We start from the raw sequence: 27,462 nt of genomic DNA, 5'->3' as shown, positions 1-27,462 counted from the left end.
ACTGATTGGAAACAGTCAGTACTGCTGCAGGTCTAAGGTTTGCTTTCCTCCCTTCATCTATGGAGCAATTTTAAATCCATGTGTTAACTAAGGCAGATAATCTGTGGGGGAATAAAGCAGGAAAGCAAACCCATAATGAAAATGATTGTTAGTTTTCATGCCAGTAAGAGGTTTTTATTTCTGCACGAAAAAATTGTGGATGATGCAATATTTGTGGACTGAGTTACACACATTCATCTGTGATGGGTACAAGTAAAGACCTGGCTTGGATATCCATATTAACTTTGGTGCCTCTCTGGGAGTCAATCACAGGCAGAAGGCAGGCACAGGAGGCAGTCTCTACAAAGCATGCATCTAAAAGGACAGCTCATGTATCTTAACAGACTCCAAGAGTGCTGGGGTGTAAAGCAGGAAATTGCTGTATTAAAGAAAACAACCAAGGAAATATGTTGAGAACAAACTTACAGGCAAAGCCGAGTCTTCTTTTTTGAACCTCTGATTTTTTGGCCACTCTTGGGTTTTTGGAAGGACTGTAATGGATTCTGAGAAAGAGACCTCGTAAGAGAGCTCTTCTGTTACGGATGGGCTGCCTTTATCTAGTCCGCAGTCTAGACAGCTATTAGCTGAAAATAAGGGAAATAATATATGAATGCTGAATATATGCTTGCATTTAGTACAGAGACATTAAAAAATTAAACCAAGATGACAAAAGTCTTGAGACAGTAATAAAGGAAGTGCTTCAAAGAGGAGTTTCAGTGCAAACCACAGCATGTTCCTGTTTTGTCTGGAGGAAATAACCCCTTAGAAATAAAATCCCTATTTTCATTTTAGATTATTTAACTTGTTGCTTTCTGTGAGAAAGATAGTCAAGCTGGAACTTCCTGTTTATCAGGAATTCCAAAGTTTTTGTACTCTGTCCTTGTCTACCCAAGCCAGAAAACTGTGGTGGCACTTGTCTAATGAACAATTAAAAATAAAAGGTCTTGACAGAAAAATGCTGTTGACACAGTTTCTTAGGTTACTTATAATCATAAGACATTGTGCATATATTTTATGTGGTCACAGACATATATTTCTCAATGTTGACAGTTTAGTTGTATAGCACCGAAACAGGACACAATGTACAATATTCCAGTTTGAAAAACACTGTATCTACTGGCATTCATGGTAGATACTGTGAACTGACTTATTGCTCTTTAGTTACCTCCTGAAATTAGTGGATGCCAGAGGAAAATTTTTGAAATCAGTACAATCAAGTTCAGGAATATGCTATTGTCATGGAATCCAAAGTGTGATAACATACATGAGTTCCAGTGTTGCCAACTTTCACAACAGATCTCTCATATCTCAGGTCAATTTTTATTTTCCCTTAAGGTCCAACTCCTGGACTCACCTAACTGGAATATAATCATAAATTTAACTGAAAGTGAAGTAAAATTTCATCACCCAGGATTGCAGGAAAGAATTTACTAACATGACCCAAATGTGTTCAAAAGCCATGGAAATCAGAAAGTGAATTAAAAAACATTACATATTTTATAAGCCTGTGCATGTCCCATGTTTTTTGAATCACTGCATTAACAGATACAAGGATTTAAATATTTTTTGCAACACCCTTTGTTTTGCAAGTCTGATATGAAAAAAGCTAAGTGTGTTATTGAGTGGCTTCCATATTTTGAACTGTGGATTTAGATTTTATCTAATAGCCAAGCCATTTAAGATGTTTTCCATCTCTCTTTCCCCCCTTGGACCTGGGACCACAGACTGTCTACAGTAGCCCTGGGAATTCGGTTCCCCATCTGCTGCAGTACAACTGCTTGAAGAGCAGAAGTATCAGGAGAGCAGCTTTTGCCACCAAGGAAAATGTCTGTGGCACTATACCCAGAGGTAAACATCCAAGGGACTAGTTTAGTAACTTGGGTATTAATATTAATTTAGTTAAGCCCTGAACAATGTGGATGGGAAAAGCTTTCAAAATAAAAGATGGACTTTCTCATGGAAGGCTACTGACAGTTATCCAGACACTAAGTAGAGTAGAGCTACTGTTTTCATTAGCAGTGCCAGTCACTGTCAGGACAAAGCATTTAAGGGGTAACACCATTAGTGGATCAGAATAGTAGGGCAGAACCACGAAAATGATCCATTTCTAATACTGCAGTTTCTGCAGTACCAGAGAAATGTGGAGGAAAATAAGAATCTTTCTTGTCATGATATGCAAAAAGAAAATACACTGATGGCATAGTTTGGACAAATTCTGCAAAATATTGTTTAGTGATTGTTTTAACAATCCCAGCCTTGCAATGATCAGTATTTTTTAGATGCTGATGCCTCAAGGGCAGCAGTCTGAGTAGTATAACACTGGTCATTAATAGGAAACTTTGGGTCCTGCATGACAATAAGCTGACAATGATTTTAAGGAAATATATGCAGCACTGCCTCAACATGAAAGAGGGGACTAACCCCTGAACCACAAAAGGGTCTGTCTATCATTTTTCCAGGAGAAAGTGAATACTGGTTACATGTTGTCATACTCACAAGTAACTGATTTCCAAACTGCCTTCTGCCCAGGGAGCTGGATACCGTTAGAAGGAACTGGTGGCACTGGAACTGTCTCAAATGTGAGCTGATAAGCAAGGAAAAATGATCAGACTACAGTGAAGGTAAAAGTCGATGGACAAAAACTACTACAGTTCAAGCAACAGTATATCATTCTCAGCTTACACTGTTTTGAAAAGATAGAACAATCTGTTGTGATTCTCAAGAGTATATTTTTCATAGCCAAGACTGAGAATTAATTTTGCTCAGCCTGTATAGATTTGATCATGTTGAGGTCAGTAATATTACAGCTTGCTGTACCTAATGAGTCCTGTCCTACATAATGACTGAAATTAGCTAAGTAAATTGCTGTACAGAACTATACTAAGAAAAAAATCCTTGTAGAACTGTAATTCATCCGGCCTTTAATCATTTTGGTCACAAATCTTTTTGAAGAATCTTTGGCACATGTTGAATATCTGCTGTTCCCAGGCATCTGTCAGAAATCAGGCTTCTTTGGTGTCTCTTGCAATTTGGGCACCAGCAAGTTATTAATGGGCAGATGTCCTCCCACATACTAACATTTTTATCGGTGGACTGCAAAAAACGTTTTGAGGGAACGAAGACATTTTCTATAGTAAAATTAATTTCTTTCCACTCCAAAAGTCATTCTGCACTGCAGAGAAAGAGCTTAGTAGCCCAGGGGGTGACTTTCAAACAGTGTCACCTCTTATTGGCAGTGGAATTTAGGCTTTGTTCTCAGCAGTTCTGTGACTCATAAAGACAAATTCGAGTGTTTCTGTGTACATGGGGCAGTAGCAGCTCATCTATGTGTTCATGGGTAAAAAAACCAAAATTACAAATCAAGGTCATGAATTAAAGAAATAGTCTGAAGATTACTCTGTGAAAATGACTACAATATTCCAAACCTTTCTCGTATTTTTTTTCTGCTGTCTTCTGCATCCTTGCGGGAGTCCTTGGAGCCTCCGCCTTTCTCAAGCCTGCTGCCTCACCCTCTTTGAACCTGATGGAGCAGCTCCAGTTTTCTAGCTGAACCTACATCTGAGAGACCCCATGAGCCCTCAATACCCACTCTTTAAATTGCTTTTTAAATTGCTAAATCGGCTGTTTATCAACAACCAGCAATGCCTCAGGGCAGAAATTTTGTCTTCCCCATTTGTAGCCAACACACAGGAGCAACATTCAGGCTGCTAAAAAATGTCATATATTTAAAAGACAGGCAGCTCTTCAAATTGGAAGCCTGAAATAATGTTGCGGTTGTTTTATTCCGCCTTATCCTCTGAGCTATTTGGGTAACAAAGTCAAATGTAACATGAACAAAATCTCTCCTGAGAGACTCCATTCAATAGCCTGCAAACTTGAAAGCAAACAGGATTTAAGTCACATGGACTTCCTTTGCCAGAAGACTGTAAGGACTACCGATTTTTTGAAAAGGAGAACTATAGGATGCTTTTATGATAAAATCCCACAACATTTACATAAAAAGCTTCAGGACATTAAAAATACTATAAATTTCAGGTGGGAGTATGGAAGTGGAGGAGATGGTTAGACCTGTCTCAACAGTTTGGGAAAATCAACCATAAAAGTACTTATGCTTCTGCTTAAGTTCCAGATGGAGAAATTAATGGTAAACATTAGCAACTCCCTCATTTACTTTTAGTGCTCAGAATGTCTGACCCTTCTAACAGTTTTCAGAATAGATTTACAATGAGTCAAGTTTATTAAGGAAAAAAATACTTCCAGCCTTGTTACAAGGGTGAAGTCGATAGCAAAGCACCTGCAGTAACCTGCTTCCATAAAGCACAACAGAGCCAGCGGAAAGGAGCAGACAGCACATCTCTGCTTCACACCCATCAGGGCTTGCAACAGCCTGTGGGCTGCTCTAGCTTCTGGCAATTATAGAATAATGTGGACCATGCACAGTATCGGGGTAGCTAAAATGTCATAGTCTCAGTCTCTTTTCCCAGCCTCCACAGTGAGAGTGTACAAAGAAGCCAAATCTATGTCCCTTTTGTGAAAATGTCTTCCTTCCCTCCCATTTTACTTTTTTAAAATCTTAAGATAATATGATAAAAAGAAAGGGAAGACTGGGAATAAAACCTTTTTAATACATGAATTTTAAAGATCCAGATTGTTTCTGTAGTATAAAAGAAGAATAAAAAACTGTGGAAGATCTTAATGAATGTGAAAGACCAAGAGTCAAATTGTGTCCTTAACTAAACTGGAACAGCTTTATTCATCTGGCTGGGGCTCCAGCTAAGGTGAAGCTTCTCATACGCTCATTTCTGTCTGAAAGTGATTCATTAGACATATTAAAAATGAACCCACTGTTTACTGCCACAATGTACACAGGAATTTCCAACGGGGAGAGGAAATCAGAAGAGTAAGGAGAAGCTGGAGATGAGGTTGATAGTTCTTTAGTAGCTACCCTCATTGTAGAAGATGTAAAACCAAATCATTGTAGCACCTAAGCAACCAAATTCTATTGTCAGCCCTGTAGCTAAGGTAAAAAAAGGTAGAGGAGGATAACCTTATAGTTCTGGTCAGGACATAATTTGCCAATGCTTTGAATATATTCATATTTCCAAGCACTGTCATTACAAACACCTTTTCATGCAAATAGGTCTGGGTTAGTGATTTCTCCTTAATCAGGACATGATTTTCTCATGCATTGTTGAAGTAAAATGCTTCTAAAAACTCTTAAGGAGTTTCACAAAGCATAGAGCTGGGCTGTTTCATTAACATGAGCATGATGCACCTCCTCCCTCCAATAACAAAATCCATGTGTGTGTGTGTCCATTTGTATTCTGCTGATTTTTCTAGGCTTTGAGCACTAGCAACGCCAATGGCTTCTGATGGAAGCAGCAGGGTACCAGCAGTAAGAAAAATCAGGCCACAGTGATTAATAAACCATCCAATTTAAAACTCGGTATTGTGCCTGTCAGTCGAGGCTCCTGGCTGTAGACCTGTCTGAAGCAGAGCAAAAGCACCTCAGCTGGGACAGGCTGCTCTTCCAAGGCATGGCTCTTGCAAGGGTGATGTACAGCATTTTGCCCCCAGGGATCACGGCACCTTTCCAGGATAGGCAACAAAAGAAAAAAATCCAAACAAAACGAGGAGGAATGGCTGCATTTCCTTTTATTTGAGTCCACTTTGTCTGTTGAGGGAACACTCCTGCCCTGAGGGGATGGACCTCAAGGCAGGATGACTGAAAAAGCACCCTTTGCTCTGTGTTGACTCCTGCAGAGGCTGGCCACCAGGCAGTAGTAGCAAAACATGTAGCAGGGAGGCTTTTTTTTTTCAGAACAGAGACAAAAAAATAGGGCAAATCTATCTTTCTTTTCCCCCACTCCAGATGACAACTATTTACGCCTCTTTAGTGATCCCCTAAATCTCATCTCAGGTGACCTTACTGAGCTAATCACCTTTTATCTCATCATTAGCCACCATTCTGTAACCCATCCCTCTAGGCTCTTGCAATTCTTAGGTCATTGGGAAGAAGGTGTAAATCCATCCTCCTAATGGGGAGGATTATAGAGTTATGTGAAACAATTAGAGCTGTTTTCCTATTTGCACCATGATTACTTCTTCCTTCCCAACAGAAAGGCAGGATGGGAAAGCAAAACTTCATGTCATTTCAAGCAGTCTCCTTGCCAGCGTCTCTTCAGCAGCTATGCTGAAAAGATTTGCCCCTTCCCGTCTCCTGTCGCTCTTTTCTTTTTGCTGGGTTGTTTTTAATGCGGGTCTCTTTCCTAAGCTGATTCATCACAAAGATTCACCGCCAGCCGTAGTGCCGTGCCCGAAGAGGCAGCAGAGCGCGAGGGACTGCTGATACCCCCTAACAAAGACTGCTCGGGAAACCCTTAGGTCGGGAACACAAGCTCTTCTTAAGTGTGTTTATCCCTGAAGAGCTGTTAATTAGCACAAAGTTCCTAAATCCCATAATAAGCAGCAGAGATAGGAGCAATGGTCAATAGGAAAACCAAAAGGGTGCTGGGAACCTTGCAGGCTTTTAGAAATACAATCTTTCACAGTCCATTGGAGGGAAGTGATGGTGTGTTCTGCAGTTGTATTTGTGCATCTGTGTTTAACATTTAGTTAAGCACCTGCCTAACTGCATATTTTTGTGGGAAGAAAAATTAGAAGACTTAATTACTTATTTGATTCTATCTTTTAGACTTTAAAAATGCAGAAGTAGTAAGTGAACTGAATTTCAGAGGAAGTAAAAAAGCGATTTGAAAGGCAATTGGCTCTGAAGATACAAATTCCTCTAGCAACTGAGAAACTTCAGAAAGTGAGAAAGTAGAAAATAAGCAGGTCAAAAATACATCAATAATGTGCCTATCTGAGAGAACGGGTACAACATTTATTTTTCTGATTCAATTTTATTAGGAAACTTTAGTTTTTTTAAACACATTAAGGTTTACAAAGACTTGAGTCAGGAGAAGTGTGCTAATCTAATTAGAAGAACCATCAGCTTTTTAACGTTCATGCAAACATGCTTGATTATTTCTCACGAAAGAAAGTCTGACCACAAGAAACTACCGGATACTTCTGGATGTATTTGTGTTCAAAAGAAACCAGATACTTAAATTTGGAGACAAATAAGTTAACTTTCTGGCCATTATATCTTTTTGATTTTATCATAACTATGAAGCAACAATTTTGTGTCCCAATTTTTTTTTGTTTTAAATAGTCCAGGATGCCAAGCCTTGAGGAGAAGACAGGACAAACAGAAAAGGACAAAGAAAAATCATAATGAAAAAGAGTTTCTTGGAGTTTTGTGATGGCAAAAACTTTAATATTAATTTCAAAGGTGAGACTGTGAGCTTATTGGTGACTCCCATTTAAGGTATCATGAGTGACAAAGGTAAAATCATGCATGTTGCTTTGAGCATTGAACTAAATTCACACAGTTTACTGCATTCAACAGAGTCAAAACATGTAGTGCTAGGAATTGGTTCATTTAGGGCTATCCTCAGGGAAAAGCAGAAGAAACCACCAGAGGTAACATTCATTTCTGAAGCCATGAAGCAAGTGAACAGTTAATAGATTTTCATTTGCTACATAAGTGAAATGTAACTGCCAGTGTACCAGTTGCAATCATGCTGGCAGGTGTTTAATTGCTTATGCATATTTGAACCCCAGTTGCTTCATTAGAGAAGTTTTACTTCACCACTGAGACTGCTGAGTAAATAGCAAGTGTCCCCAGAAGCCGTCAAAAATTTGAATAGCTGCCAAAAGCAACTCACCAATTTCCAAAAAATAAAGGAGTAACTGTTAGTCTTGGTAGGAGATTGCAGGAGGAAGACTGGTAACAGATACAACATTATGTTACAAGTTAGTTGCAAAACTGTGCACCATCTATTGTGTTTGGTGTCTTCCTTTCTTCTCAAAACGTAGCATATAGAGTATTAAAAGTCTGATTTTAGGGTCAGGAGCTGCCACTGGCTGTCTGTACATTGTCAGCAGAAAAAGGTTCCTGTCTGGCAGAAACTTTGGTGAGCTACTTGCAAATTGCATAAAAATTAAGATCAAATGGATACTTACAGAAGAGTCATTGGTGCCAAAGATGTCTCGCACATCCCGGACTGTGTGCTTGTTCTTCTTCCTCAGGGTCTGAGTGTAGGTGTTATACCTCTTCTGTACGGCAGCAGCTTGAGTTCTGGTCAGAGTGGACAGCAGAGCCTGGCCATCCTCCTCTTCAGCTCCAGAGATCAACGTAGATAAACCTACATCTTGCAGCCATTCTGCCTCCAGTTCCCCTTCTGTGAAGGAAGAGAGTGTGTTACCAGGCCTGGCAAGGAAGGGCAAGGGGGCTGAAGGAAAGGAGATGGCATGACAGACTGATGCCATAGCCTTTACCTTGACAAGACTCCAATTCCAACCTTTTCTAGGCCAGAAGTGCAAGTAAAGATGGTTTTGTCAACATGCTCTCCACTTCCAGTTTGTCAGTGTCTGCATAGGAGAGGCTTACCAGAAGAACAGAAGAGGCATTTCTAACCTGTGCATCAGCATAGGCTTCGAAAAAGGCAACAGAGTAGCAAGCCTGACACAGCAAGGTCCTTAAAAGCTAACGCCTAATGCAAGAGCACAAATCTCCTCAGTTACCACTTATGCCATGCTTACCATTTTTAGCATGCTCTACTGGATAAAGACATTTGGCTGATGGAATTTAAACTGGTATTCTAATCCAAATAAACAAAAATACTGAAGATGTAAACAACAGAATAATGTATTTGCACACTAACAATGGAATTTGAGATGTCAGAGGGCCAGCTGGTAGTCAGACTCCTAGTGAAGAAGCCACACTAAGAGAAGGGTGATGTCCACCCAGTCCAGCAGCTTGTTTTGAACAAGATGATTAAGAACCAGAGCTGCTCACTAAAGAACAATGTTCAGGAAGGGGTAGGTATCAAAGAGGTCAGGTAGGGGTGGAATATGCAAAAATAGCCATCCTTGCATGCTAGGTATCATCCTAATTTCTGATAATGAAAGACTCACTAGCACTGTACACCCCAGCATTTCTTGGTATTTTAATTAGTGACTAATATCTTCTTGAATCTTTTTTCTCAGCTAATTCAACACTGCAACTGGTTCCATAGTGAGATTAGGCACTGTGTGAAAAATTGTTTTCTATCCTGGCTCTACTGGGGGAAGCTTCTGGCATATTTTCACAGAGCCACACTTGCAGTCCCCCCGTTACCAAAACCTGTCCAGGCAAAGCCAATGCAGGTTTTCAGCTTGCTACCTGTTACATTAAATTAATATACCTTGTCATTATTGGACTAGCAGAAGCTCCCAGTCTGCCTTCTCTGAATCATTTAGTGATTTTAAATTTTGCTGTCATTGCTTTTTTATTTGTCTGCTTTTTAAAGTAAATAGTCACCACCTTTTAAAATCTCTCATCACATAGGAGATTTCGAGGTCCTTCATTTCAGTTTTGGGAGCAATCCTAGCTCAGCAGTATGCTGCTTGAGACAGGACACTAATTTCATTACGGCTCTAACTGAAGAAGAGGTACTACAAATAAACATGTCAAACAGGAAATGGATTAATTTGCAGCATGTTCTATAAAACAACTAGTCAATGCACTTATTGTTCTTGTCCCAGTGCTGGTCTTAATGGCAGGTTGGTATTTCCACTCTCCCTTTATTGCCTCTTCTTGACATCAGAATGCAGGCTGATTGATGGACACCAGTTTGCTGCACTTTGGCAGCTAGATACACAAAAGAGAAAATTACAGGACTGGGCTGTAGGGACAAGCAAAAGCATCTTATGCATGTGCCATCACTGACTTCATTGTTAACTGCCCTGCCTCTTTACAAAACTCTACAAAAATAGCTGCTTCTAAAACCCTTGCTCTGTGTTAGCCAGGGGTGTGACCAGCCCTGTATGCTGTGAAACAGCTTCTCTGCTCTTATCCTTTCTGTATCCACAGACAGGATTACAGTGTTTCCTTCCCATCTTTGTAAGTTTCGAACTTCCCTCCTCACTCTTCTTTCTAAGAAGGTCTCTTCTCATTCTTCTGTGCTGCTGTTGGAGCCACATCTGTCCATGTTTCAGTTTTTTAATTATATTAATTTTAGCTTTTGTCTTGACATATTCTTTCCAAGTATTGAGTTTTTAATCAAACTCATTTTTCATGATGCTATGAAAAATAGTAAGGCAGACATGAAATTCTGCCTGCTTACCACTTGTTTTCTCTGGCTTTTGGCCTCTTCCTGTTCCAACCACTCACAAACAATAGACTAAGAAATAGCAACAGCAATGAGAGGAATAAAACGATCAAAGAGAAGAAATTTATGCATTAAAAAAACTTCAAAATCTTATGTCACATAGGTTTTAAACATAGGTTAAAAACCCCTCATGTTGTTTTACAAATCTTATTTTGACAGTTAGCTACTTATACAGCAGGGTCTTGATACTGTGCTCCACCAGAAGATAAACAGATCATAGAGATTGCTAGGAAAGAGGTGTGCCTTGCTTTGGATCTCAGATATAACCTGAAATAACTCACAGATATAATCTTAAACAATGCACAGCATCCCAGCCTTGAAACATGAAGTTATAAAGCAGCTCAGTACATCATAGACATCTTAAATACCCCGTCTTCCTCCTCCCCTACATTTTCACATTTTCACCCCTTGTGTCACTTGTTATAATCTTCTGTTCTTTTTTGGTTGTATTTACTAACATCAGCAGAGTAAGTGTGCTGTTGTCTGTCCCTTGCATGTGTTGTCTGGCAAACCACATTGTGGTTTTGACAGTATCAGTGGTGCCTGGCCGCTATCACCCTTTGGCCTTCTTTCTAAGGATCTTGCATCTCTTCCTCTCAAAGACATCTCAAAAGGGCGATGAATATTTGTTTCTATTTTGCCCCAAAGGTTTTCACATTGATTTGGCAAGGAGAATTATCCTATTAGGACCTTAATAGAACTTCCAAGATTTATAATCCCAAACTGAATATATTCCTGATCTTAATAACTAGGACAAACATTGCCTGGTTGTGTGTGAGTGTATGCAATATATAGATATATATATGTTTAAAACAACAAAATGAAGGTAAATGAAGTGTGGAGATGTGCTGCACTTTGACTTGCAGTCTCATTTTTAATTAATGTCAGAGGGAAAAAAATCAATGCATTGTAATGAGGTGTAATCAGACAAAGGGTAACATAGGACTGCAGCAGAGTTTGGGCAGTAATGAAAGTGATGGAAAACTTTCTGGAAAATGAGGTTCTGTACTGACTTTCCCTGCTAACTTACACAGCTTGGTAACTCACAGATCTGTGACATTCTCCTGATGGTGCAGACAAGTCAGAGACACCTGTCAGTTCATGCTGAATGAAGGAGAGACACCAATAGGTTCACAACCTCTTTCTAAGGTCTCCAAGTTAAAGAGTATGATCAGACAAGAATTTTCCCAATAAGGAACAGAGGAGTGCAGTTTAGATTTAAGCTGACCGACCATAACCCTCATAGCAGACCAAGATTTCTGGTGAACCCGTCTTCTCCCTTGGCTTCCAAGAGAGCCCTACTGGGAACTACTGAGTGGGAGGTGTTTCCAATGGGAACAGTACGTGGTTGGAGTTAGATACCTCTGTATAAGTTACTTACCATGACTGACTACATATTTGTTTGATTAATAATGTAGTACTTTTCCCCCCTTTTCACCATTCTTCCTGGGAGCAGAATTAATGACATCCCATTGTGTGTCAAAGCAAAAAAACCTCATCACCACTGTGTTAATAATTGGAAGGAAAGAACACACCATTGCTTCAAAATCTATCCCTAGATCAGTAATTACCAGACTAGTAGCCATGAGCCACAAGATGTTCTCCAGAAAGAGTTATCAGTGGGTCATGACCTCAGAAGAAATTCTTTTTCATCCTGTAGTAACACCTGGTATTTTGTGTTGCACAATATAATGCATTTGTTAATGGGGTCAAAACCAGAAAAATATGTGAACTGTTGTTCTACATGTTATCAAATCTAACACAAAGCTGTATTGCAACAAGCCAGCACAGACTATTATTTTCCAAATACAGTACAAAACAAGAGAGAGGAAAAGGTTAAGATAACAGAATGAGGTAGTAATACCTTCAGGATATGTTGCATAAGTGATGAATGAATTTGGTCAAGTGGGGAGTCTGAACAATGTAGGCATCCATACATTCAGACTTACCTCTGAACTAAACTCTAAACTCTTCTTGAATTATATCTAAATTGGGTAATCTCATAGAAACAGGCAGTTATCAAATTCCTGATAGCACTAAACAATATCTAACCAAAAAATTCTTCAAGACTTTAATAACTTCTGCATCATATCCAACCAAAAGCCAGAAAATTTAAAATTCCAGCATACTAAATGAATTATTAACAAAATAAATTTAACAAAATAAATTGTTTTACTTTAAATGTTTTGGTTTAGTCTATTTAATGCTGGAGATTTAGCTTTCCTTGAGTGCCTCTCCTTTATGAATTACACCGTATCTGTTCTCCTGAAGCACAAAGTCAATGCAAAAAAATCTTACTTCAGAAGTTAATTACCAGCTCCAGTTATAAACCAGAGTGAATTATTGCTTCTTTCCAGTGATTGAGTGTGATGTTCAGAAGCAGAGCTACAGTGACCCAGCCTAGTACTTTTGCTCATACTGAGTGACACGCGAAAGCAGATCAGGGCATGACTCTTTAGTGAGAAGGCAAAGCCAAGGCATTAGGAAGAAGTGGTGTTTGTGTGCTCACCATCAGCAGGTTTGAACTCCAAGACTGTTGCTTCTTCAGATCCATCTTCTCTGCTCTCCTTGATGCTCTCCACTTCACACCAAAAGTCCTCCATGGAAGTGCTGTCCATGGAGGCCTGGGAATTGGAGCGACTGAATGTAGGAGGAGGTGCTGACTCATTTGAAAGCATCCTGTTAATTCTTCGACAACGAGAGAGGGACTTTCTGAAGAGACAGTAATACAAATAAAATTACCTTTCTATCATGCTAACTTGTGCCATGAAGATGGAGCAGGCAACTAGGGCTTCACCTGTGACTGTACCAGGGAGGAAGGAACAAGATTTCAGAGACTAAGTAAACAGTTCTAGTAATTGTAATGACCTCTGTTGCTCAGAACAATTATGGCTAGACATTTATTTTGCATCTAATAATTTATCTATTTAATGTTTAGTGTTTCTCACTCTAGAGAGGGACGCAGGAGATGAAATTTCTATTTGTAATACTGATATCCATCTAATGACACGCTGGAAAACTATTTTAACTTTTTTATACCTCAGTTTCTCTTTCTATTCCTTCTTCTTTTGCTGGCTGGCTGAAATTTTTCAGTGAAAACTCTGGGGAAAAATAATGAGACTTAGGAACCCTGAAATATTTTATAAACTTATACTGGCTCCAGAAAACAATTCAAAACTTGAAATACTTTAATTCAGAGAAATCATTGCCTTTTATTTGAAAATATTAAAAAAAAAATATTTTAAAATATTTCTTTTTTTTTTTTCTTAAATTAAGCTAAAATAGAAAAAATTTTAACAAAATTTGTCTTTGAATTGAAATAGTATATTCTGGGTCAGACAGAAGGCTTTGATCACAGGTTCAAAAAATTATGATTCACTAAAAATCAAGTTTAAACCTAAGATTCAATACAGTGATTGAATTAAAACAAAGTTTGTTCCTTACTCTTTTGTTTTGGTCTTTTCCCACTGTAAGTACTTGCAGCTGAAGACAGTTATATAAGTTAATTCAAAATTTAATACAACATCCACCATGAAAGTCTCATCTGACTTTGCTCTTTTACATTATTATGGCTGCAATACTGTAAACAGCTTTAGTAAGTATAATTGTAGTTACAGATACAGTAATCAGTAATAATAACCACAACAGTATTTGTACAAAAGAGTTAGGAGGTAACACAATTATGGCAGAGAGCTAGACTACAGGAATTAATGGAAAGTTCTGTCATAAGGTCTTCTGGCCTTCGCTTATCTGAATTAATTCAAATGTAGTTTCCCTTTCTCTTCCTTTTCTGCATTCTCTTTCCCTTTCTCCATTCTGCCAACACGCCTTTGTTTAAAAACACAGGCAACACTTTTACTCCACTAAAAAAAAAATAAATATTTCCTTTTCGGTATTTCCCTCCATGTCAAAGTTTTGGTAATGGATGTATACAGAATATGTTATTTAATAAAGCTGACCAAGCATGCTTTTTCCTCTTTGTGCTGCTGCCTCTGCTTCATCCTTCCTTGCCAATGAAGGGCTAGCTGCTTTCTTGGGGCTCTTGCAGCGTCCTTGCTCTATCTGAGTGGTTCCTTCCGGGCTAGGTCTGAGCCCCAGGTTAGGGAGCTGTGGTAGAAACAACGGAGCACATCAAATCCAGCTTTGGATGTGATCAGGCTTTATAAAAGTTAAAGCTCAGGCCTTTGCCTTTTTCTGAACACATGCAGCTGTTATATGGATGATTCAGTTGCCAAAACTGCCCATGTTCTCTTGGAGAGCTGCTGAGAAGCAAAGCTTTGTGATGGGTGACAACACTGCAGGAGAAAATGTGCTATGGGACTGTGGAGACGTACTCCAGGCAGAGAAGTGCTATCTTCACTGTTTTTCTCCTTTTTCCCCCTTATAAACAGAAAATGATTGTTTACTTTAAAACACAGCAGTGAAACTGTTACTGTTTTAATTAGAACAAGCCACAGTCACCAAATCTGAGAGGAATTTGTGACACAACTGTGGTTAAAGCTATTTGAGTGTTTTCCACATAGCTTTCCCTCTGGGGAGATGTATTTCAGTCGGCTTTTGTTTGCAAAGGCTCAGATGACTAGGGTACTTGATAAATTATAATCACTGGGATTATGTATTCTGGATGTGTCAGCCTCTGGTTTCTTATGGGTTTCCCTTTCTTTTATGGATTCAACTGTCTCTCTTCCCTGCGTCAGCAAGTAAGAAAAAAATGCATGTCTCACTATCATGACCTAACTATCACGAGTTAATACTGTACCAAGCATCCCCAAGCAGAGGTTTTAACCAGCAGAAGCACAACCCCTGAGAAGCAGCCAGAAAACCCCATCTCTTCAGCTGGGAGCTGGCAGGGGGATGGGGGAAACAGCTACCACTGACCAACTGCTTGCTGCTGTGAAAAGCTGAGCTCTTTTGTTTAAAAGGTGATAGTGAACACAAATAAGGAAAAAGGCAAAACTTCCTGGCACTCTAATGGCGTTTGGGGCCCCTGTTCTTTGGACATTGTGAGAGCAGAGGAGACAGCCCAGCCGGGTGCCTATCCTCCTGCCGCAGCCTGCCCCTCACCAGCCTCCGCTTCAGCTCAGGGCTCTGCCTGAAACCCCCACACTGCTGCCCACTGAGAAATTCATGTCCCTACTTAATATAAACCTTTGTGAAAAATAAGTTCCTACATGTGCTATATAGCACAGCCCATAGATCCCAAGCCAGCAATTGCATTAAGGAACACTCTCACCAGTCAGGAATCAAACATGTGCTAGGAGGAGAAAAGGGCAGCTCTGATAGCATCATTGGGTCCCATAATTTAATCATGGTCAGAGAATTTAAACATTTCCTGGCCTTCCAGTGTGAATCTTGACCATGACCCTGCTCCTTGGGCCTCAACTCCATCACCACTTCAGCTGGCTCGAACTAAGGCTTTTTATTTCACCATATTAGGAAGAAAGAGGCTTGGTGGGTTGCTGCTTTTCTCCCCACAGCGAGTATGCTTATTTTGTAATACTACCATACCAAAAAGCTAAATGCAAAACAGACCATGTAGCACGGCAACAACTGCTGTGGCAACCAGCTTTACCAAATACATCTAAGGTTCCTGGGTAATTAATGTGCATTTACAACAATATTAAAGTACAGAGCTTATTTGGAAAATCAGCTGAACAAAGTCTCCTGAGAACTTCATCTATGAGGCTTGTTATCTCAACCTGGATTAAATCAAGCTGTGTAAAATTTCTGTAATGAGAAAGGTTAGGCAGAGGTGCTTAATCCTTACTGGTAAACATCTGAAGCTTGCTTCCAGGTGGTCTGGAACAAACTTTCTTCAATTATTGTCAGTCTGCCTATTAAAAGCTCATGTGTTTGAAAGACCTCCAGCTGCTGTTTTGACCCATATACCTGTGACTCTTGTTCTGGAGGAAGTGGTCTTGCCTTTATGTGATAATGGCAGTTGTCTCCCATTTCCTCCAGCCAAAGATGGTCAAAACAGTTTCAGGAAAAAAAAGTCCTACTGAGGAAGCAAAGCATATTCTTCACTGCTTTTAATTAATTCTTGAAGGACACTAAATGCCCACTGACTCAGCAATCAGCCTGCCTCTCAGAAATAGTTCAAGAAGCCCAGGCTGCCTGTTAACTGGGAACTCTCGCAGCAGAAAACCTCTGTTCCTGACACCTTTTTCACCTTCAACCCATTCTGTCTCATTTGCTCTTTTTTTTCTCAGTGTCTGTACAGAAGTTTAGAACAATAAAAAGTTTTCACTAAGCTGATTCTGTTGCTCCTATAGAAAAGCTGAAAACCAGTCTTGTTAAGTAAGTAGCAATCAAAAAGCTCCTGCTCAGTTTCTTTTGTTCACACACATGGGTAGTGGTGAGCTAATCTGAAACACTGACTAAATTAAACACAGGAGGGATCTCAGATCCTGGCTTACTAGATGGAAAGAGCTGGGAGAGAAGTATGAATCTAAAAACACTGAGGAACAATTATAGCAACTCCACTGAACGAGCTGAAATTGTTTTCAGGGTGGAATAAAAAAAAAAAAAAAGGAGAAAGGGTTAAAGAGTGCCAGTAAGGAGAAATATGATGATATAATTTAGAAAGCTTTCTGCGGAAAGATTTTTGCAAGGAAGTAGGGTATTTCCATGGGCACAAGGAGACTGATTCAACTGTGTGTGACTGGTTTTGGTCTGGTGTACGTTTAGAATTCTGATGAAATGCAACAGCAAAGCAGGTCTACTGACCCTAAATTTTATCTTCCATATGTAGTGCAGAAGTGTGCCGTTCAGGATCTGATACCACACATTGATTTCAGGATAGCCAAGCCAGATCCAATAAGCTATTCTTATCCTATCTCCGAAGTAAAAGTCTGTCAAACCACATGAAGAGCTGGCTCAGTGACACCTAATGATTGCTCACAGGCTCAGTAATGATAAAGCCAGGCTTCTGCTTTGAGTTCAATTAAGTAACGGATAGTAAAGAATCCATAAAACAAATAGGAGCAATAAAGTCATCTTGCAGTTAAAAACAGCACTTAATCCTTGTTTACAGAGAGAGACAGGACATCTTACTTTTGTGGGCTGTTATACTTCATTTAATTTGGTGGGTCCTGAACCTGCTTCACCACAATTAATCACATTTATAGGAATGAGGAAGAGGAAGGAAGAATTATAGGACGAAAATCCACCTTTTCACACTGCAATCATTCTAGCAGTATAAAGACTTGCTCAGCTCTTCTCAAATGTAAAAAAGAGGATGGTAGGTTGCATTGACAAGGAAACAACATTTATTCTTCTTTATTAAGAATTGTTCTGAATTGTTACGAAGCAGTCATGTACCATTATTTATCTTCCTTTTAAATAAAATGTATACAAATTCCAGGCAAAGGAAGAGTCCAGCAATGGGAAATAGTATTTTTGTGCACAGTTCACTGCACAGTTCACCCTTGCCCCAAATCTCTCACCTTCTGGTTCCTTCCTGGAGACCCTATACTGTTTGCTGTCTGCTTATTTCCTTCTCTCCATGCTCGGTGGCTTCTGATCACAGAGAGGGGTATATATCAGACAACATTTAACCCCCTAATCCATCTATACACTTCTGTTTCTGATTATCTCGCAAATGTTAGGCAAATTGTATACAGCAGATCCTAAAGTTTCCCAGTCCTTTCTCTAACATCTAGCACAGCAAATATTTAAACTATCAAGCTCACTGATTTCACAGAGCTGTCACTCAGCCCCCCTTGTAATGGAGAATTTGAGTGAGAGGCAGAATAGGATTTTATTTCATTATTAATTTTCTCATCCTGTGGCCCAGCAGAATTCTGAAAACATATGAATCTCATTGCTCTTTGTTACGAAGCTCTGTTTGAAAATAAGCTATCATCTTATTGTATCAGTTAGACTTGAAACCACAAGAATTCTGTATTTTGCCTGCCTTTGTATTCTACAAAATATTCTTCAAAATATCATTCTGTCAACTTTAATTTTACTTCAGATTCTGCATCTGGGAAAGGTCAACTCTGGATGTACGTATAGTCTGGGGAACGAGATGTTGGAGAGCAGTGCCACAGAAAAGGGATCTGGGGGTCCTGGTCGATGGCAAGTTGAATATGAGTCAGCAGTGCCCCGGCAGCCAGGAGGGCCAACTGTGTCCTGGGGGTTATCAGGTAAAGCATCACCAGCCGGTCGAGGAAGGGGATTGTCCTGCTCTGCTCTGCACTGGTGCAGCCTCACCTCAAGTCCTGTGTGCAATTTTGGGTGCTGCAGTTTAAGAAAGATAAGAAGCTCCTTGAAAGCATCCAAAGTAGGACTACAAAGATGGTGACGGATTTGGAGGGGAATCCTCCAGAATACAAGAAGTGAGTGAGATTGCTTGGTGTTTTCAGCCTGGAGAAGACTAAAGGGAGACCTCATAGCAGTCTACAGCTTCCTCACCAGGGGCAGGCACTGGTCACTTCTCTGGTGACCAGTAGCAGGACCTGAGGGAATGGCATAAAGCAGTGTCAGGGGAGGTTCAGGTTGGATATTAGGAAAAGGTTTTTCACCCAGAGGGAGGTTGGGCACTGGAACAGGCTCCCCAGGGAAATGGTCACAGCACCAAACCTGCCAGAGTTCAAGTGTTTGGACAAGACTCTCAGGCACATGCGTGATTCTTGGGGCTGCCCTGTGCAGGGCCAGGTGTCGGACTTCAGTGATCCTTGTGGGTCCCTTCCAACTCAGCATGTTCTATGATTCAATGATTCCATGATTTTTGGGACCCAAAGGAGTTGTCTAATGAGTCTTAAGATTTAAAAGATTTAAAAGAGAAAAGACTTGTAGGATTTACAGGAATTAAAAATTTAATTTATTTAATTATACTTTGTCTGCAATTCATCGAGGTATTAACAGAAGTTATGAGATTCAACTGTAGAGTCTGCATGGCAGTGTTACCTGTCAACATTTAAAAATGTGTTTCACCTTGGGTTCTTCAGCTGTCTCATATGCAACTTTTTTGTAAATGTTAGGGAAGTCCTCTGCTGTAACAAAGGCCACATTGTGACCCGCTCTGTGGCTGATCTTGGAGATTGCAGAAGAATCTCTCTCTGTTTGTGCATTTTGATGTGAGGGCTCTCACAATCAGATCCTTTGAGCTAAGGGAGTGCAGGGAATATCTAGGTATTGCCTGCTGGCAACAGTGACCTTTGGGGACATAACCCAGACCTCTCCTCCACACTGGCAATTACATCACTTCAGTGCTAGCCTGATGCAACAGATACAGTGCACTACATGGCTGCAGTGTGTCCGTCAAAATCTGAAAGGGACTCTATTCCATCTTCTTTCTCCTAACAAGGCTGTTCCTAAAGGGCAGAAGGGATTCACAAATGATTAACACTAACAAGAGTATGTTCTGTTAACCATTTTTTTTTCAAGTGAATTGAAAAGAATTCTTTTCATATATATTAAGAGGAAGCAGTATAAGCCAGTTTTCAATGTTGAAGAATTAAGAACATGAGCAGATCATGGTAGAATATGTTAGATGTAATTTTCAGTGTGTATGGGTAAGATAAGAAACATCTGGACAAGGCCTACAGCAGGCAAAAGCTGGTTGTAAGCAGCCAGTTTAAACATCTTACACATTTCCAACACATTTTTATTGTTAGAGGTGACAAATTCTTTTGCTGTGTTGATGCTTAAGTCCAATTGTTTTTATATGAAAAAAAAAAATCCATGCATCCACGTTGGCCCTGTATTTGGGCAGGCCAAATTTTCCAGCAGGAAACACAGGCACATGAGCCACGTACTTCGGGCTTAGAAAATCCTGTTCTTCCAGAAAATGGTTGATCTATTGTGCCTCTACAGTACAAATGTACAGTACGAATGTACAGTACAATGATTTGTGCCTGAGCATTGAACCCAATGGATGTCACACTTTATCAGCTAGAGCTGATGAAAGCCTCCAGGAGCACCAGGCTCACTGTGCATGCACTGTACAATGTATCCACTTCTGTTCAGTAGATGCCTCCAAAAATTCCATCTGGCACTCACCCAGACAGATTCTAGTTAGCTTAGCACCCCAAAATTCAAGGCAAACCCTTCAAATTCCACCTGGACCAAATCTGAAAACAAGATGTATGGCAGCCCTGGATTTACTACTGCAACATTACCAGTCCTTGGCATGGATTACTCAGTCAAGTCACACAGTAAACATGAAGCTGACACATCTTGTTCTGCAGTTTGGTGCAAGCAGCGACCCAGCATCTTACCCGAAGTAGGAATCAAAGATGAAGTAGAGTCACATGAATGAAAAAGAGAGGAGGAAGCACAAATGCATTACATTGTCTAAACTCTAGTACTGCATAAAGTGTGATGCTGTTCACTGCTCAGGCACTTGGTTCCTCCTCAGAGAGCTATCTGTAGCAGTGAGGAAGCTCTCACAAAACACAATGGAAAAGCTGTGATTCTTTTTTGCTTCCTACTGCTCTGGCAGTGTCACTGGTAAGGTAAGCAACAGCCCTGTAAGCACTCTCTGGGGACAGCACAGTCTCCAGTCAACCGAAGTACATGAGGCCACTAAGCATGCACATGTGTGTGACAGCAAGGAGGTTAGAAGGAGGAGGAGAGTAATGTGCAGACTAATCCAGAATCTTCTTTCACAATAAAATTGATAAATCTCTGCAAGCAACTCACATTTAGCCAGATTCATTATTTATAACACAACAGGATACAGTTAAAACTGCAGGAAATGCACAGGTTCAAGAGCTCTAATGAGGCTTAAATCATTCATCAAGCAAAGAAGCAAACCAACTAAAACCCATAGGGGATATAACCTGGATAGTGTTAAAAGAATTTTGGCTCCAAAAGCACAAATTAGATTTTTTAAAGAAAAATAAATATTAAAATACTCAGCAGGCACAATGAAACACTGAAACATAAGGGGTCAAACCTTCTACAGCTTTCAGTACATCTTATAACATTGCCTGGATTTATGTGGCAAACATGGAAGAATACATATATTTTTAATTTAGATCATTGTAAAGGAGCTATCCTTTCAACCAGTATGATTATTATCACTAAGAAACTCACAAAATTTGTGGGACATTCTCTCTCTGAAACACTTCAAAAGCCAAATTCAGTCATTTTGGTTGAATTAAGGTAATAATATTAAGAACTGAACTATACTGTTTACTGGAAGGCATCTAATGCAACTAAATACATTTCAAGTGTAAATATTTTAAGGTCTTGATATAAACAATGTAGGGAGGCAGATAAATCTAGAGAGGGAACACACAAGCTAAACAGGAGCTTGAAATCATGCAATATGTCTTTGAAGTTTTCTTGGTGCTTAGTTTTAAGTGAAGTCCAGTTGTTACTTTCTTCCTTCCTATAATTAATTCATGCTTTTAAGTAAATGTCACCACTCCACCCATTACACTTTTTTCAAAGGCTTCAGGACCTAAGCAAACAAGCACTACTTATTTTTGTGAGTTACTGCGTTTTCCTTTAGATGTGTTTTAACAGTATTGAAAGCCATGTCTGACCTACAAAGTGTCAATACATAAACTCTAATGTATTCTTTTACGTTTTTGTCATGAATGGTATTGGTTACCATACAATTAATGAGAAAATGTTTTGAACATTGTGCTTAACAGTGTTTACAAGACCAGACTGAAGTAACATAAAACAACACACTGAGCTTTTAAAGCTAAGAAAATACAACCTTTAAAGCTACTTTATTGAAAAAAATGCATACGCAATGAAGATACTCTTGAATCTTTCGACAGAGTGAGGAGCAACTTTATGCTGCCATTATAAAAATCCTGGATCAGATTCTCAGATAGTAATAAACTGACCCCGCTGGCTTAATTTATCCCTTATGTTTAAATTCAGAACATCCCTCTTTGTGGTACTTCTAATGTTGAAGATATTACAAATTACAAAATTTTCATGAGCAAATGTACACCATATAAATTTTTCTCAGCAGCTCTGGGTTCCTGTCTGGCAATTCTGAACTCTCAGTTTGTATTTTTCATCCTGTATTGTACTTTGTGGTATACTGAATCAGTCAGAAGGAATGAAAAATTTGCTGGAAAGTTCTGCAGCCAAATAAAAATCAAGATGTGAGTATAATTCTATTTTTTACCACTCAAGTACATTGGTAAAGATTGTATGAGTTACTTTGGAAAGAGTCCCACATTTGCTGAATAGGCTGTTCTTTTGTTAATGAAACTGCTTAAAAAGCAGTGTAGATAAAGAATGTGAATGAATAAAGAAATGTAGATGGATCTTGGAGAATATCTCAAAGCACTATGCCCCTATTTTTACCTGAAGAAAAATGGTTACACAGTCAGGAAACTGATGGAAAGTACATCAACAGGGAAACTCTTGTCAATGTCCTGAACAGTCTGTGACTTTATTCTTGATGACTTGAAGCAACGTGGAGCCTCATCTCTAACTCTGTCTCCCTTTCCGTCCCTCTGTCTGCAGCTGTCTCTGAACCCCACTTCTTTCTCTTCCTTTTCCATTTTCCAGAAATCAGGTGCTGGATGAGAGATTCACGTAGGGATGGAGCAAGCAGGGAAGCTGAGAAGGGCTCTCTACGCAGGGAGGAGGTGATACCATTGCAGCACAGGGAGACCAAACACAAACACACAAGGCACAGGATGGGAATTGCAGGTGGTGGATGCATTCCCACATGCTTATCCAACAGCATTTGACTGTCATATATCCTTATCAAAAGAAGTCACACATCAGCCCCTCTTTCCATTCAGTTCTAAATATTTATAAAAAGCTCAGTCAAAGCAATCAAGGTGCTTTACGTTCTAAAAAAATTTATGAATAAAAAATCCCTAACAGCCAGGTAATATTAACAGAAGTAAATCCTCTTGGTTCTGCTGAGCCAGTGGAAGTTTTGCTAATGTGGTGCACATTTTACCTTCAAGGTTTAAAGGGAAACCGTATCAGAATAGGTTTTTGATCTACACTTTTTCTTGGAACAATGAACGACTAATTTCTTGCTAATTCACTCATGTTTTTTCAGTCAAAATTTCAGGCCGTTTCAGTCACTTTAAAATTAAATTGCAGTATATTATTTGATAACCTCTCCCATTCAGGACATAAGTAAGCATATAAGCATAACTGTGTAAGCATAAAGCTAAATTTAAATCAAAAGCTGGTGAAGACTCCTACTGGAGATTGGTCAAGACATTTTTCATTTATAACGTAAGTACAGAAACGTGTTGGCAAGAACCTCTTGAGTTGCCAGATGAGTCTAGTAGCATTACCAGTGCTATGAAAGGTCATGGTGAGACGATGGCAGATGTCACAATAAGAAATGACAAAACAGAGGTGAAAATGAAGAGTGGAGGCTAAAATATGGTGGAGACAAACAGACAGGGAACACCAAGTAGATCATCACAGAGCAGAAATTCCCATTTTCAGAGGAAACAATGGACCACAAAATCAAATTTAGTTTATTATATTCTCAAGTCTTCAACAGAGGAATGAAGAGGTCAAGCAAAAACAACAACAATGCATTTTCTTCTACATTGGCTATATAATTCCAATCTATGGACTATAAAAGGTTTTCTGTGATCTTAAAATGATTTCTAGGCTTATGTTAAAGAGATAGACAGAACACCTTCATGAGAATTGTGAATGCAACACCCTAGTTTTTAAGTGGTATTTTTCTAATTTGCGTTCAAATGTTTATACTATGTGCCTGTGAAAAACATGACCTTTCTATGTAAGAAGTTAAATGAATCAGTGATGCTTCCAAACCACTTGGACTCCAGTGAGAGTTGGAACTGTTGGACTAAGCTACACTTCCCCACAATACCCATTAAAAAGACAAATGTCATAATAAGAAAAATCACTTTTTAAATGGTAAAACTAGTCCATGATGCACAACAGCTTTCTGTTTTCTTTGAATTTTTTTTTCTTTCCTGCTTATATGATTTTTGAGGTTTATCTCAAATATTTCATTCATGAGCACTCTGAGGGAAGCTGCAGTGTGCCAGGTATTTCAAAGCTAGGTTTTCAAATATACTGCAGCTCCTGAAGGTCTTAGAGCTCTTACAGCTACAGAGACCACTAATATTTACAAAGCACAGTGCCTTTGTCTTCATTACCTCAGTGATGTGAGTAATTCTGAATCCTACAAGCAGGCCTGCTGAAGTCAGCCAAATGACTCCCGTGCATAGAGCTTGAATGTTTAACTTTCTTAATATTGATGCTAGAGGAGTTAGATATAGCTCTTGGAAATCTCTGAGGAAAATGAGCTCTTGTTGTATGGAAGACTGCAAGACTCCAAAGACATAGAGAGACAATATTATCTTTTCTTGAAGCATCTTAACATAGGCACAAAATGCCTGTTCATGTTCTCCTGGGAAGCAGAAACCTTAGATGGCCCAGAACTACACTGGAAAGCTTCTCAGCACCTTTTGTGTTGTATTGCAAGAAGGGATGACTCTTAGTTATTTTGACATTTACTGGTTTGTTCTGGCTTGTTGTAAGCTCTTCCGAGTTGTATTCGGACAATGGAAAGAGAATTTTGGACAATTGCCTGTTTAAGCTCTGTTGAGTTCTTCCCCGTCAATCACAGTCTGGAGCCTGAACTCAGATATCAAATCATCATGGAGTGCATAGTAACAGCAGAACCAAGAATTTGGTAACTACCAAAACACCCCAACTCCTCTCTGTAGCATTAATTAATTACAACCACAGAGATATCAAATAAGATTTACAGAGGGAGGTGAAGTGAGATCTCCAAAATCACATGGATGTTTTGCCACAGAAGAGGGTTAAAAATATAAGAGATAGTTCATGACTTAAAGCAATGGCACACTTTGAGTAAAAGGACTACTAAATTTCCGTATGTCCTACAGAGCTTGGCTGAAGTTTCTATCTGACCTTTTTTGCAGCCCTGTACATATTCTTGGCTAGATAACCACTAAAAAGTAATTAATATTGCTATGCAAACATAGTAAATCATGTTTGGAAGCTCACATGCTCATGTCAAAGGAGTACGACTAAGCTGTTGTTGTGCCCTCTGTCATTGTAGGTTCACGCTCCTCTTCCCACACCTGGCTAGATAAGAGCTATGATCCATGATAGGAGGTGAAGATTCATCGGGCATTCATCCATCTTTTAATGATTGTATTAGATTTTTCAGTGTGCAGGCACTTTATGAATGTTGTGAAACTGTAATGCTATCCTTCCCATGAGGACATCAAATTACTTATCCATGCTTTTGATATAATGCATCTTGGCTGAACTGCTGCAACTCGCTCTCTCCCTGGAAGATTTCCAGTCAAAGGCTATATTTACGTCAGTTACAATTGATTCAAAATGCTTCCACAGGATCTTGAACAGGCTAACACATCTTCAGAGTTTAATCCAAACCAGATGATATATGGCTTTCCAGTAAAACAGGGGAATAATCACGCTTGTAGCTCTAGTTCTTTGGTTTGAGTTGGTATCTCTGCTGGCATTCAGCCACTGCTTGGACCAGCATATTTTTGGACTTTCAGGTGACTACAGATTACACTTCCAAAAGGGACGAAGGAGGGCAGTCACCTAACTCCTATTTTCAGGAAAGACTAAAGGATTCACAAACCCTATGGACTTAACAGGGAGAGTAAATGCTCCTGCTCTCAAAGTCAGTTTTGACTTAGGCTTTTAAGTTACAGAAGCGCTTTTGAACATTTATCTTCAACTTAATTGTATACCAATTGGAGTTGGAGTCTTTGTCCTTGGAGTTCTTTTTCTGTGGGCATTAAGCTTGCCTGGTTTTCTGGGACTTTGACCACCTAAATTCAAGTCTTATCTTTTAAATTTGGCTTTGACTAACACAGCTGTTATTTACTCTTGGTTGGCAGCAGTTTCTGCAAGCCTGTCATAAAGTCAGCCTATTTGTATTGTATTCTACCGTTAATCTCCTTTTCCTTTATGATATACATGCACAATATCCTAAGGGGAATATTACTGTACATTTGTACGGATTCATGCTCACATATAAATATATGTATGAATACACAACAAAGATAGGAACAAGGGGAAGGAGCATTTTAGTAATCTCCTAAAAGCTTTTGTGAAAAAGTCTAGATAACACATAAAATGGAAAGTTTTATACAACATAAACCAGGGGATTGACATCAGTTGGTTGCTTAATGAAAGCATAATTCAAGATAAGAAATGGAACAGATTTTACTCAAAGAAGTTGGAATCATTTGGGTGTGAGAAAGATCTGTCAAACTAAGAGGTTGCTATATCATTATGATAACTTACACACCACTCACCACCTAAAGTTTTTCAAAATAATGCATTTGAAGAGACTTTCTAGTAAGAAGTAATTAAAAGAGTTGAAGAAAATACAATATTTCTTAGAGTTGCTAGGTTAATTTTCATTAGAATTTGATCATCATATTAAAACAGCATCAACACTGGAAAATTTGTGGCTATCTATACACATCTACACTTCTGTGCTGTGCAGAGACTTTCTGAATTAGGAATCACTTTGTAATTTTGCTGCAAAGCCCTGCCTGAAAAAGCCCTAACATCTAAGTGTGAGCTGCCTTTTCATGGCATCATCTTCACTGGGAACAAACAGGAGAAAATCCAGTGATGGGAGATCCCTCAGAATTCTTCCATTCATATGAAAAAAGAGTCACAAAATCAGAAAAAGCAACTTGGACAATCATTTATGCCAGTAAGCCCTATCTGCCATTCCGACAGAACACAGCTGGGACTTGTAATGACACTGTATTTACCAAAGAAACTATTGGTGCTAAGAGTACAACTCTCTAGAAGATTTCTTAGTAATCCCACTTATTTGATTTCTTTTCTAAACAAATCAATCAAGAATCTGGAGAGCAAAAGCCAAGTCTCCAGGGATATTAGCTGCTTAGACTTCCTTTCAGTGAGACTTCATGTTTGACAAGGAAAGAAGAAAGTAGTTGCCCTTTCATCCTGATCGAAGTCAATTAAAATCTATTATGTACTTATAATTTGGCCCACGATCATCATTTTGTGCTGTTCTGCAGCATCTCATGTCATTTCAGACTTCCCTTTGATCCCCAGAATAGGCCTCATGCTGCCCCTACAGAGGGAATATTAGGGTAAGAAATCCTTTGGAAGTTTTCCCCACGGCAAGGAGTATTCTTTCAGCTGATGGTCATGACCTTGGCTCATAATATTTTGCTGCATG

The 27,462-nt window shown here is 39.3% G+C and overlaps 1 protein-coding gene across 1 annotated transcript in view; it reads right to left on the bottom strand.

The window, feature by feature from the left end:
* The window catches only part of ARHGAP28 (Rho GTPase activating protein 28), a 76,422-nt gene that overhangs the window by 22,026 nt on the left and 26,934 nt on the right, over window positions 1-27,462 (bottom strand). Inside the window, exons 2-5 of the mRNA XM_064656515.1 lie at window positions 12,805-13,007; window positions 8,107-8,324; window positions 2,536-2,623; window positions 466-623 (exon numbers count right to left, since the gene is read on the bottom strand). Coding sequence (XP_064512585.1) covers window positions 466-623; window positions 2,536-2,623; window positions 8,107-8,324; window positions 12,805-13,007 — 667 coding nt within the window. The remainder of the gene's footprint in view (window positions 1-465; window positions 624-2,535; window positions 2,624-8,106; window positions 8,325-12,804; window positions 13,008-27,462) is intronic.

The sequence above is a fragment of the Pseudopipra pipra genome, chromosome 1, assembly GCF_036250125.1.
Source record: "Pseudopipra pipra isolate bDixPip1 chromosome 1, bDixPip1.hap1, whole genome shotgun sequence".
Taxonomy (NCBI): Eukaryota; Metazoa; Chordata; class Aves; order Passeriformes; family Pipridae; genus Pseudopipra; species Pseudopipra pipra.
This window is presented reverse-complemented; position numbering and strand designations above follow the sequence as displayed.